The 14,420-nt window shown below is 34.7% G+C and overlaps 1 protein-coding gene across 1 annotated transcript; it reads left to right on the top strand.

Annotated features, from left to right (window-relative positions):
* The first annotated feature begins 1,690 nt into the window (after positions 1-1,690).
* Positions 1,691-3,362, top strand: LOC149575200 (C4-beta,C20-epoxidase-like). Its single transcript, XM_089815032.1, has 3 exons — positions 1,691-2,116; positions 2,218-2,542; positions 2,679-3,362. The coding sequence occupies exons 1-3, from the start codon at positions 1,731-1,733 to the stop codon at positions 2,928-2,930; spliced, it is 963 nt and encodes a 320-aa protein (XP_089671158.1). The 5' UTR covers positions 1,691-1,730; the 3' UTR covers positions 2,931-3,362.
* Positions 3,363-14,420: the final 11,058 nt, after the last annotated feature.

Here is a 14,420-nt window from a genome sequence, read left to right on the forward strand (position 1 = left end):
GGGATTTATTTTCCTAAAAGGAACCACAAATATGTAAGTTTGACAAATTATGTCCTAAGCTCAAAGATATAAACCTCTATGTCTTTTGTAATGACTTCTAGTTACAAAAGAAAGCGATTGATTATGAGATGGAGGGAAGTGTTTTAGAGGAGGACTTGGATAAGGACACTAAGGATGAAGGGGATGAGGTAGATGTTAAGCAGAGTATGAAAGGGGATTTTGGTAGCAGTTTCAAGAAGAAAAAGAAAGGAAAGGGGAGTGAGTCAGATTAGGACAGTGACTACGAGGAGAAATTGAGAAAGGGTTCTTAGAAGAAAGGAGTTGTGGAGAAGGGCTTAGGTGATAAGGGTTTGAATGTGGATAGGGTCTTAGTTCCCTGTAATGATGAACCATTAATTCAAAGGATGGAAAGAAAGAGAAAACTATTGTCGAATCAGCATGAGGGTGAGGACAATGTCCCAAAAGAGGTGGATTTAGGCATCAAAAGACTAGGGGAGCAGGAACACTATAACATGGAGGAGGTCGAGAAGAGATTTCTAAAGGGAATCATGGGTAATCCAAGGTCAATTTTGAAGGAGATTGGGACTCTTAAACAACAAATGCAGGAGAATTCAAAGGATTTTGAACAACTCAATAAGACGACAAGGGGGGAGAACACGCTGGGCCAACATATTGATAGGCTTTTAGAAGTCATTGGTAATGTAGCTCAGAGGTTAAAAAATTAATGAAAAGGGTGCCTCCAATTGAAATAAAAAACATAAATTTGGAACAGGCTAATAAAGATATCCAAAAAAGGATGAAGAGCCTGGAAACTAAAGTGAGCAATATGACGAAAATGATTAAGAATTTGGGTGACAAAAATTGTAACATTCTAAAAACTATGGCTGATAATTTCAATACATTACTAAATAAGATGGATCAGGCTAGAGGATTTGATTCCTTTGTTGTGAATGAGGATTAGGGGCCGAGCAAGTGCACCAGGGCCAACTCCAAGAAGAATGCAGGTGGGGGGATCGAAAAAGTTGGAGGAAATGAAAGCCATTGTAGAAAATATGAACACTCTGGCAGATCAAGCAGTGGACCTATTGAAAACTCTGTAGATATTTGGGTGCTGTCCTTTTGCTTTATTTTTGTTGTCTTTTTATGCATAGCTGTACTTGGCCTCATGCTTATGTGTTAGTTTTTTGGTTCACTGAGGCCTTTTATTTTATGAACTCTTTAGTTAGTTACTCTTTGATAATTTGTAAAAGATTTCGGATCTTTTAAAACCTGTTTTTACGTAATCAAGATGTCTAGTTACAAATAACTTTTTTCAAGGGTTGAGACGAGTGTCTCTAAACTAACCTCATCACCCTAACTTGCACTTTCATCATAATTTGTTCATCGTGACATGATGGTTTTCTGCTCAGACAATAACATATGCATTTGCTTATAATTTTTAATGAACTGAAAATCACAGTTGATCTGATTTTCATCGTGGTATCCAGGTAGATTGGTTGTTGCACTCTGGGACGGTGACTTAATTCATAATTTATATGGCAACTCAATAGTTGCAGTTTGCGCTACTAAAACGTTAAGAAAGCTGCATAAGTGGAATAAGATGCTGGTTTTTGTTTTTAAGCGATACACAGTACCTATCAAAGCTCTATAAAAAGTTAGATCCACCATTGCCACCAATGCATCTAAATTCAACAGCTAGTGTTGTGAAATAGAGTTTCTTATTGCAAAAAATGGCACCTGCAATGAATTCTTATGAGATGGAATCAAAGTATGATGATATTCCAGTGCTTGATTTCTCTCGCCTTGGAGAGGAAGAATATTGCTTAGAAACGGTGAAAGAGGCTTGCCAACAACTGGGTTGCTTTCGTATTGTGAACCATGGAATCTCACCAGATCTTCTTCTCAAAGCAGACCAGGCATGCCGGGAATGTTTCAAGCTTCCGATGGAGAGCAAGAAGAGAAACGTCTCTGACATTCCTTATGCTGGTTATAAAGGTGGAATAGCTCGGGCTCCCTTCTACGAAAGCTTGGGGATGACCTTCTCAGGCATTCCTGATCCGCAGGGTATCAAAGACTTCTCTGATGCCCTCTGGCCTCATGGAAATGATAGCTTCCGGTATGGGTTCTCCCTGGTCTTTATTATTTTTTAAATAATTTTTTTGGAAAGTCTAATAAACTTGAAAATACTTTTTTCTATTTCAAAACCCTTGGAAACAGCCAAACGATGGAAGATTATACTTGTGAGATGATGGAATTGTATAATAAAGTGCTGCAACTAATTGCTGAGAGCGTGGGAATGAGCAACTACTATTCCACTCACTTGGGCCAAGGGAAGGTGCTACTACGTATGAATATGTATGATTTGCCCTCTAAGCTACCTAATGAAACAGTCGGTCTTGGCACTCATACCGATTTGGGTAGTCTTAGCCTTCTTTTGGAAGATGATTGTGGTGGCCTTCAGGTTTGCGACAAGGCAGGCCATTGGATTGATGTAAAACCTATCCCTAACACTTTTATTGCTATGTTGGGTGATTGCTTTCAGGTATCATATATGTAACTCTCTCATCCATTTATCCTTTTCCTTATATAGATTAAGGTTAAGAGGTCACTACAGTAGTTTATGTAGATTTTTCTTTCTTCTTTATATATTGTTGATATTCTGAATTTTGGAAAATCAGGCATGGAGCAATGGAAGGGTTTGTAATGTAAAGCATCGAGTGATGGTGAAAGGAGAACAGTCTCGTTTATCGGTAGGTTTTTTCAATGGATTTTCAGAAGACATGGATTTGAAGGCATTCCCCAATTTTATTGATGATGAGCACCCACAATATTATAAGCCATTCACCTTTGGAGATTTGGTTAAATATTGGTTAGGAGAGGGAAAAGGTGTAGAGGAACGTTTGAAAACATTTGCACATACTCCTATGTAATAGCGGGAGACCACCTAACTCATTACCTAGGGTTTAGCATTTTGAATTTCAACTCTTTCCTTTTCTTTTAAAATAAATGGCGATGGTTTATAATCATATTGTATAAATTCCATATTGAATAATGGTAGTGAAAATATTGGTGTTGATAACTCCATACATCTATTGACATCAATCATCCTATCACTTATGTTTACTTGCTTTCTAGTTTTTGGAGAGGAGTTTTGTCCCATGAGGTTTTCTCCTTTTCTTTGTTTGTATGAGAATAATTCCAAAGCATTGTACATGGGTACCTAACAAGACCTTGGTGTCTAGGCCCATCATCATCATCATCATCATCATCATTGTGTATGTACTAGATTTCTCTCCCCAAGTTTCACTTAAGGGGAGATATTGGAGTAAATATGGTTCCACCTATTTACAATGCACTCTAAATTGTGTTTAAAAAAATAGTTGTCATTTAATATTCCTAGGTTGCATTTTAATTTGCATGCAAGTAGTTGAACTTACCTACTCTTTAGTGAAACAAATTAGATTTCACATTTCATCAATTATCTCTAGCCTTGCCTATATAGGTAGACTATTGTACATCTCAAAATGTCCTAGCACAATACATATAATTAATGATAAATATTACTCTCTCTCTTGTGGAGATGTTTGTCTCTTGAATCCTCTCTTGAGAGCTTTACATTGTAATTTTATTTTCTTATCATAATTGTGGTGAGAGTGGTGGTGCATTTCTCTTTTGAGGTGCCTATGATGGCCACAATCAAAATGTTGTCAAGTATGTTGATGGAATATGTTTCACTCAATGCAAAAACCCAGAGAATATTATGTAAGATAAATCCTTCGTTAGATATTTTAATATGTTATAATGTTTGATTTAGAAAGAGAGATAAAAATAAGTAAGCTTGATGAACGAATTTAGATCCCCTTGCTTGATTTTGAAATTGTTTTGTTTGCCCCCAATGGTAACAAAGAAGGTAGATCTGTGTAAGCAAATCCCTTGATTAACTGATGGGATGAAGGAATGCCTAACGACCCATAGATTTACAAATTAGATGGTGTGATGTCCCCTATCTAAAAGATTGAATTCAATAAACAGTAACACAATAATAGATATAATATTAAAATCAAATTAATCAATCAATATGATAATATATTATTAGAATAATCAATAAATGATAGTCAAATAAGATATACATATTTGACAAAAAAATTATTTAATACATTTTAAATTTAATTTATATATAACCACTAATCTAGAATAATATATTAACAAAGCTAGTCTATATGCATACATTAATCTACAAACATATTAATAAGAACAAATATCATATGAATACAACATATTAAGAAGTCATATGAAGGCATTATGTATCACCAAACAAGAGAATATTATAGTAGATTACATAATAAAATATAGATAAGATGAGTTCATCCCAACATTGATTAAGTCAATTAACTGTTAATAAGCAATTTAATTGGGATGTTTGGCATTGACAAATGTGAGTTAGTTAACTTAGCTATAAAATATGGCAATGACTTGAGATGAAACATCTCACTTAGAAATTGGGAATTGTATCAAATGATTAAAAGCATTGTTAACCAATGATCGAAAAGGTTTGAATGACTATATACTATAAATTATAGGAGAGTGAATGCAATCTTTAGACCAGGATGGATTGATTGAAACTAGTGGTGGCAATCTGAATAGATTACAATTAGAATTATATGTAGATTAATCACATAGACCCATTAGACACAATTTATTCAAATCATCATAATGAATTTAATAAAGTAGAGTCACAACTTATGGAACATAATGGCTACCACTTCTTTTCACTAGAAGATAGAAGAGCAGGTTACAAACATGATTAAGGGTATGAGAAAAATAGAGAATATTGTTGAAATAATAAACTATTATTTTTCCCCTTGAGCAAACCACTCACCTACCCGACAGAGCATTTATCTTGATAGGAAAGTTCAAATTTGAAATGAGAGGGAATTTTTTTGTGTGGAGACAAATAGAAGGAATGTCTTCCATTTTTCACAGTTAGAGAGAGAGAGAGAAGTTAGAGCAGAGTAGAGAGATGAGAGCACAAGGAGAAAGTTGTAGACAACAACAACAAATGAATAACAAAGTTTGCAAGAATAAGGTTGGATTTCTTTCTGTATGTTGCAATTGAATATCGTCCTATTGAACCAGTGATTTCTCTAGGCCTTTATTGTATGCAACCCTTATAGCTGCAGGTTTATTTTATCAATAGGACTACTAGTTTAATGTATTTTGGTTCTTGTTAGAAGCCATACTCTCCTAGATCTAGAATAGGTTGAATCATTTCTAAACTAGAAAAAAACCAAGCACACTTGTCTATCTCCAACTCTTTGTATTCTTGTAGTTGTCTACATTTCTATATATTCCACATTGTATTTGGTATTTGTGCAAAATAGAGTTGTAAGTCTTTGATGTAGGAGCATCCTGGGTTGCATTGCTATCCTGTATGTTTTCAATTTTTATTTTGCTACTGAAATTGAGTTCTACTAAAATTGTGTTTTCTAGTTTTTGGGTGCCTGTTGTAGATCGTGTAACTAATTTTCCTTAATGAATAAAGGGATGAAAAATTTAGGTATTGTAGAGGTCCTAGATTAATATCTATTTTCTACAACACAAGTTCTAACTCCTTATATTTTGAGAGATATGGCAATTCTCCCGAAACATTGATTTTTGACAATTTTGAGCGATAGTTTTTTGTGCTCAACTTTCGGAATGGATGCACACTTTTCCTTGATGAATCAATCTTTGTGCACTTAAGGGGTTGTAGAGGACCTAGATATCTATCTACAGTTCAAAGTGTGAGTTCTAACTCAATCAAGGCTAGGAGATATAATAATTTTTCTCAGACATTGATTTTAGGATAGTTAATTGCTGATGCAGGCTGACTTGTGCATTTAATGTTATGTTTATTTTCTTTAATATTTGCTGAGAGCTGACTTATGGCTCCTCTATGTTCTAGAATGATATTTAAGCCATTTTGGCTATTATAAATAGAGTGTTTAGGCTTAGAGTTAAGGAGGGAAGGTTTTTTTGGAAATTTTGAAGAGGATTGCAGAGTAGAACTGGAAAGTGAGATTTTGTCGCTGATCTTTGTGTATGGATGTGATTTGTATTTAGCCATAACCCAGAAGGCCTTACAGTTGGGAATGTATGTTGAATATTTTAAGAATCAATAAAAGTATTTTTCTCTTCTTTCTCCTTTGGTTGCTATTCTTTGTGTTTGCTTCCATTGTGTTAACTCTTGTAGGGTGGTTAGGAGAGCTGGGTGTGCCATTGGCCCTAATTTTCCCTGTCCTTGTGTCAGGTGGTATTAGAGTTAGAGGTTCATTCTTGTGGAGATTGGATCATGTAGAACCCTAATTTGGATTTGGTTGTAGGGTGGCAGATCTATAGATTTGACCTATAACTTGCAGAGGGTTACTATATTGAAGGAACCAGATTTGTAAAGATGGTTCATGGTAGAGGAAATGTTGATAATGCTATATTGGATCAATTGAAACAACTTACAACCAGATTAGATGCTGTGGAAATAGCCTAGAGGAGAGGAGTGCATCTTGATGATGTAAGTGATGATGAAGTAGCAGCACCAAGCCATAATCCAAAACTTGAGGAAGATCAAGATGAGGAAAGATTGTTGCGAGTATTGTCTAGGGCAAATTCAAAAGCCTGTTGTAGAAGTTTTTCCTTATGATGGAAAATTGGACACCAATGCTATGTTAGATTGGATCTCAAATATGGAGAAGTTCTTTGAGTATGAAAACACTCCTGATAATAAGAAGGTGAAGATTGCAGTTACTAGGCTAAAAGGTCATGCTTCACTATGGTGGGAGCATTTGTAAACTGATACACAAAGGAGAGGAAAGGAAAAGATCAAAACTTGGCCAAATATGGTGAACAAGGTAAAGAACAAATTCCTTCCTACTAATTACCAAGTTAGCTTGTAGAGAAAGATGCAAAATTTGAAACAAAAGGACATGACTATGAAAGAGTATACTGAGGAATTTTATAGATTAGGCATCAAATCTTGACATGTGGATGATGATGTTGAGAAAATTGTAAGGTACATAAATGGATTGTGATCTAGAATTCAAGATGAAATAAGTTTTGTGAAGTTGGAAAGTGTGGAAGAAGCATATAAATATGCCTTTAAAGATGAGGATATCTTAGCAAAGAAGCATGAACAAATACAAAGAGGTAGAGGTGGTAGATTCCAGAGAGGCAGAGGTAGATCTTATGGTGAAGGTGGTAGATCTGATAGTTTTGTGCAATATAAAGGCAAATCTAAATGGAAGAATGATGACAAAGAAAAGACTGAGTGGAAAGGTGGTAGCTCATACCGAGAAGGTATTGGATCTTACTGAGGAAAAGACAATTCTTATCCTAGAGTTGGTTTTTGTGGTAATTGTTTCAGATGTGGTAAATAAGGGCATAGATCTTTTGAATGTAGATCTTCTAAAAGTGGGCAAAATAATAAAAATCTTGTGATTCAAGAGGACATTGAGAGTTCACCAAGTGGACTTGAGGCTGGAGAAAATTTGATGGTGAGAAAAACCTTATGTAATAAGGGAAGTGATGAGGAACCTGTCATTAGAAGAAGTCTTTTCAAGAACATATGTAAGATGGCTGGAAAATGCTGCAAGGTGATCATTGATAATAGAATTTCTACAAATTTGGTGTCAGAAGAGCTGGTTACAAAGTTGCAGTTATAGAGGCTAAAGCATCCCAAACCCTATCATGTTTCATGGATCAAAAATGAGCATAAGATATTGGTAAGTGAACAATGTATTATGAAGTTCAAGATTGGACATTATTTTGATGAAGTGATGTGTAATATTATTCCTATGGATTGTTGTCATATTTTGTTGGGTAGACCTTGGCAATATGATAGATATGTTGTGCATGATGGAAGATTGAATAATTTTACTCTTTGGTTGAATGGGAAGAAGCAAATATTGTTTCCTTTGATTGAAAATTCAGATGAGGTTAGTTGTATTGCAATAAAAGTTTGCATGGTTAATGGAAAGCAATTTGAAAAGGAAGTAAAGAAGAATCAAGTTTGTTTTGCTATAGTTCCTAGAGGACCAGGTGTTGGTAGTAATGACCAAGCAACAAAAGTTGTTATGACAACAAAAATTGTAGAATTGTTGAATGAATACAAAGATATTGTTGCTAATGATATTCCTGATGGCTTACCTCCAGTAAGAAGTATAAGTCATTGTATGGATCTAATTCCTTAAGCTAGTTTGCCAAAAAAAGCACCATATAGATTGACACCTTCAGAGAATAAAGAACTTAATAGACAAGTGCATGAGTTGTTGTAGAAAGGTTTGATCAGAGAAAGTTTGAGTCCATGTGCTATACCTACTATATTAGCACCTCAGAAGAATGGAGAATAGAGGATGTGTATTGGTTCTAGAGCTATTAATAAGATAATAGTGAAATACAGGTTTCTTATGCCAAGGATGGATGACATAATGGATTGTTTGAGTGGAGCAAAGTATTTTACCAAGATTAATTTGAAGAATGGCTATCATCAGATCAAAATTAGAGAAGGTGATGAATGGAAGACTACTTTCAATAAAAACAAAATTTTGTATGAATGGTTGGTTATGCCTTTTGATTTGACTAATGCACCTAGTACTTTCATGAGGTTGATCAATGAAGTTCTAAAAATATTCTTGGGTAAGTATATGATTGTTTATTTGGATGACATTCTAATATTTAGTAATACTAAGGAAGAACATATTGAGCATATTAGACAAGTATTGTAGAGGTTGAAAGAGGAAAAGTTGCTGATTAATTTGAAAAAATATTCTTTTATGCAAGAGGAGATTGTATATTTGGGATTTGTGATTTTAGCTAATGGTTTAAGGATGGATGTGGAAAAGGTTAAATCAATATTGGAATGGCCTACACCTAAGAATGTGGGTGAGGTAAGATCATTTCATGGTTTGACTAGTTTTTACATAAAGTTTATAAAGAATTTCAGTGTTGTTTGTAATGCTATGACTGAGACAATGAGAGGAGATAAAAGGGAATTCAAGTGGACACATGAAGCTGATAAGAGTTTAAAAACTTTGAAAAAAAAGGTTGCTGAATTACCCATATTGGCTTTTCCTAATTTTATAAAGTATTTCAAGTTGAATGTGATGCAAGTGGTAATGCAATAGGAATTGTATTAAGTCAAGAAGGTAAGCCTATTGCTTTCTTTAGTGAAAATTTGAATGATGCTAAAAGGAAGTATTCTATGTATAATCAAGAGTTTTATGCTATTGTTCAAGCTTTGAAGAAGTGGAGACATTATTTTATTCTTAAGGAGTTTGTGTTGTATACTGATAATAAAGCTTTACAATACTAGGGAAGTCAACATAAATTGAATTAGAGACATATGAAGTGGGTTGAGTATTTGAAGAATTTTACATTTGTCATTAAGCACAAGAGTGGAGTCACTAATAGAGTTGCTGATGCATTGAGTAGAAGACATTATTTGTTGACTAAAATGAAGGTTGAAGTTCTTAGTTTTGATGAAATAAGTATGATGCTGATCCTAATTATTTTGAGGCGTGGAGACAGTGCAAAGCATCAAATCCAAAAAATCACATAAGTAAGTATGATTATTATTTCATTCAAGAAGGTATGTTCTTCAAAGGTATTCAATTTTGTATTCCTAAAAGTTCTATGAGGTTGGACCTGATTAAGGAAAAGCATAGTGGTGGATTGGCTGGACATTTTGGAATTGATAAGACATTGAGTTTTCTAAAAGAGAAGTATTATTGGCCACAAATGTATAAGGATGTTCAAAAATTTGTAAAGAGTTGTGGATTTTGTCATTTTGCAAAAGGAGTAAGTCAAAATACTAGTTTGTATACACCTATTACTATTCCTGAGAAACCTTGGAGTGACATCAATATGGATTTTGTTCTTGGATTGCCTAAGATAGTGAAGGGGTATGATTCCATATTTGTTTTTGTGGACAGATTTTCTAAGATGGCTCATTTCATACCATGTAAGAAGACATCGGATGCTGAGCATGTTGTTGAACTTCTCTTTAAAGAGATTGTGAGATTGCATGGATTACCAAGAAGTATTATTTCTAACAGAGACAACAAGTTGGTTGGTTATTTTTGGAAGACTTTGTGGAAGAAGATGAGTATTGAATTAAAGTTTAGTTCTACATTCCATCCAAAAATAGATGGATGGATAGAGGTGGTGAATAGAAGCTTGGGTAACTTGTTGAGATGCTTAGTTGGGAATAAGCCAAGTAATTGGGAGATGGTATTGGCACAAGCTGAATTTGCATATAATAATTCTGTGAATAGGAGTACAAGAAAGACATCTTTTGAGATTGTTACTAGAATGAAGCCTAGAGAAGTATTAGATTTGAGAGATATTGCTGGTGAAGAAAAGAGAAGTACTATAGGAGAAGAATTTTCTAATTTTATGGAATCTTTGCATAAGGAAGTGAAGTTGAGGATAGAACAAAGTAATTAGAAGTATAAGGAGAATGCTGATCAGTTTAGAAGACATCATGATTTTCAAGTTGGCGATGAAGTGATGGTTCATTTGAAGAAAGGAAGATTTTCAGTTGGAACATATAGTAAGTTGAAGATGAAGAAGTTCGGACCTTGTAAGATTTTGAAGAAATTTGATAGTGGAAATGCTTATGAAGTTGAGTTACTTGATGACATGGATATATCTCCTATATTCAAAGTTCTTGATTTATACAAGTATCATGAATCAGATGATGAAGTTACTATGTTAGAGGAATATCCTAAGAAGTAAATTGAAGAAGTTGAATAGGTATTGTATTAGATAATTGGTAAGAGCACAAGAGGAAAATATTATTATGGATATTTGATGAAGTGGAAGAATAGACCTATGGAAGATGCTTCATGGATTTCTCAATTTGAGTTGGATTCAGCTTAGGTTGTGACATCTCAATGATTCAAGAGAATAATTTATTCCAACCCTATTTGTTTGATGTAGGAGCATCCTGGGTTGTACTACTATCCTGCATGTTTTCAATTTTTATTTTGCTACCAAAATTGGGTTTTGTTGAAATTGTGTTTTCTAGTTTCTGGGTGCTTGTTGTAGACCAAATAACTAATTTTCCTTTATTAATGAAGAGATGTACACTTAAAATATTGAAGAGGGCCTAGATTAATATCTATTTTCTAGAGAACAAGTTCTAACTCCTTATAGTTTGAGAGATATGGCAATTCTCCTGAAACATCAATTTCTAGCAGTTCTGCGTGACAATTTCTAGAATTGACGCACACTTTTCCTTGATGAATCAGTCTTTGTGCACTTAAGGGGTTGTAGAGGACCTGGATATCTACCCATAGTTTGAAGTGTGAGTTATAACTCAATTAGGTCTAGGAGATATCACAATTTTTCTCGGACATTGATTTCAGGACAATTAATTGCTGATGCAGGCTGACTTGTGCATTTAATGTTAGGTTTATTTTCATTTAATATTTGTTGTGAGTGAACTTGTGGCTTCTCCATGTTCTAGAATGATATATAAGCAATATTTGCTAGTATAAATAGACTGTTTAGGCTTAGAGTTAAGGAGGGAAGGATTTTTAGGCAGTTTTGAAGAGGATTGCAGAGCATAATTGGAAAGTGCGAATTTGCTGCTAATCTTTGTGTATGAATGTAATTTTTATCTAGCTGTAACCCAAAAGGCCTTATAGCTAGGCATGTATGTTGAATATTTGAAGAATCAATGAAAGTATTTTTCTCTTCTTCCTCCTTTGGTTGCTATTCTTTGTGTTTCCTTTCGTTGTGTTAACTCTTGCAGGGTGGTTTAGAGAACTGGTTGTGCCATTGGCCCTAGTTTTCCCTATTCTTCCTTGCATTAGTCTTTGTGTTTTAATGGAGGATAAACCAAATTGTTAGTTAGTTTTTTTCTAGATTGGTCCCCTTGCAAATTGAGCTCCTTGAAAATCAAGTTCCTTCCTAGCTTGGTCCTTTGTCCTATTTGTGTGCTGACTGAGTATTCCACCTAGAAGTGTTGACCAAGTTCACTTGGTCACTATGTTAACTAAGATTACTCGGTCCTTACATCACTATATTATCCAAGATCACTTAGTTCCATTGTTGAGTAAGTTAACTCAACTTATTTTCCATTAAGTCTCAATATTGACTGAGCATACTTGGTCACTATAGGTGCTGAGCTAACTCGACACTCCTTGCTGTCACTCGATGTTGAGTAACCACCAATGTTCCCCTTTGAGATTCTTGACATGGTTTAACCACCTCCTATGTTTTATAAGTCTAGTGGTTGTATCAGGCATTGATAGGTCAATCTTTTGGTGCAACGACAATCCTAGCTTATAACAAGTGGTATTAGAGCTTGGTCACAAGTTCGAATCTCCTTGGGTAACACTTGGGGGGGGATTGTTGGACTAATTGCCAATGGTCCCCTTTGAGATTCATAACATGGCTTAACCACCTCCTATGTTCTAGAAGTTTAGTGGTTGTATCAGGCATTGATAGATTGATCTTTTGGTGCAATGGAAATGCTAGCTTGTAACACTCGATTCCTTGATCTTGCCAAGCTCAGTGCCCCCTATTGGTTAGTCATCTCCCGAGTTGGAAAAAATTTTAAAGTTTTTTACATGGTATTAGAGCTATAAGGCCCCACATCCTCATGAATTCAGGCATAGTTTTCTGGGTGTTTGACATGGTAGGAGATGCAAGAAAGATATGGTAGCAAAAACTATCCTTTAATGGACAAAATTATGGAACTTGGGCAAAGAAAATGAGAACAATTATGGTTTCAAATGACTTGTGGGAGTTTGTGGTGAATGAATTTAATGATGTAACTGACCCAACATAGTATGATTCCCTCACCAACCATCAAAAGACTCAACTAAAGGAGTCAAGAAGAAGGAATGAAAAACATTAAGCTTAATTGAGGCAGGCATGATAGAAACAAATTTTCCTAAGATAGTAGTAGCTAACTATTCAAAAGAAGCATGGGATATCCTTGAGACCAATTTCAAAGGAACTGATAAAGTTTGAGTAGTGAAAATAAAAGTGATTAGAAGGGAGTTTGAGAACCTTCAAATGACTTTGAATGAAGGATAATGAACCTATTACAAATTTTAGCTCAAGAAACTCTAGTTTGATATACCAACTCAAATCAAATGGAGAAAAATATGAAGAGAAAAGGATAGTGGATAAGATATTTAGGATTCTGCCTCAAAAGTGTGACAATCTTGTGATGACCATTGAGGGAGAAAAGGACCTCACAACATTGACAATGGATGAGTTGATGGGTACTCTTCAAACCCATGAGCATCGGATTAAAAGGTCAACTACATTTTCTCAAGAGCATCTTTCAAAGCTCAAGAAAATTCAAGAGGCAGGGGGAGAAGAAGAAATGGCTCCATTAGAGGCTCAAGAAGTAGAGGTCATGGAAAAAATAGTCAGAGGAATGCTGGAGGAGAAAGCTTAGGATGAGTAGAAATCAAGGGGGAGCAAGCAACTCTCAAAATAATTCTATAGGAGGTAAGAAAAACTACAACTCGAAGAAGAGTAATGTAGAATGCTATTGCTGTCATAAATTTGAGCATTATGCAAGTGAACTTTGGAAGAAGCAAAGTGATTAGTCAAGGCAGAGTGCAAATATGGTTGATGTCAAAATGGGAAATGTAAAAAATCCCATGAGATGGTAGAATTATTGAACAAGGTAGTCTTTTAGAACCTACTTTGCATCTAGTTGTTAAATTAGAATTGTCTAGAATTTGTGATCTATCATTTGTGATTCAAATCCAAAAACCCATATTAAACTAATAGTTATTGTGGGTTTAAGAAGACTTAAATATTGTGTTCAATTAAACTCATAAGTGGTTGGAAAACTCAAAATAGTTTTGGGAAAATGCATTTCAAATAATTTTAAAATTAAAGAAAGGGAGAGTAATATTTGATAAAGGTGGGCTAAAATGATATCTTTAGATGTACTTAACCTTTTCAATGACAAGATATATGCCAATGATAGATCTAAGTTTTATTTGTCTTTTATTACATGGTTTATCTTAGCATGAAGAGTGCGAGTGTGTGTTCTTGTCTTGATAGGAAACTCACAATTTGAATGGGAGAAGAAAAAGTGAAGGGAGTCATGTGTTTTCTTCCTTGAAGTTGGGGCCCACACGAGGGTAGTATAGAAGTTAGAGATTTTTTCAATAGAAGATAAAACTAAATTTTTTGTGCGACTGAGACTCTATTCATTGGAGGCCATTGATTGATAATAGCTAGACTATAACCTAATCATGGTGTAATGATGCTTATGGTCTATTGTAGCATGAGATGGTGGTGATACATAGAGGGGGGCATGACTCTAGATTACATCATCTACAATAGTAGGCTTTACTTAGACTTCGATGAATCATTCACGTGATTGATCATGTTATGTAGATAATAGATGA

This window comes from Cupressus sempervirens, chromosome 2 (assembly GCF_028749045.1).
Source record: "Cupressus sempervirens isolate cs-2001-9-10 chromosome 2, ASM2874904v1, whole genome shotgun sequence".
NCBI lineage: Eukaryota > Viridiplantae > Streptophyta > Pinopsida > Cupressales > Cupressaceae > Cupressus > Cupressus sempervirens.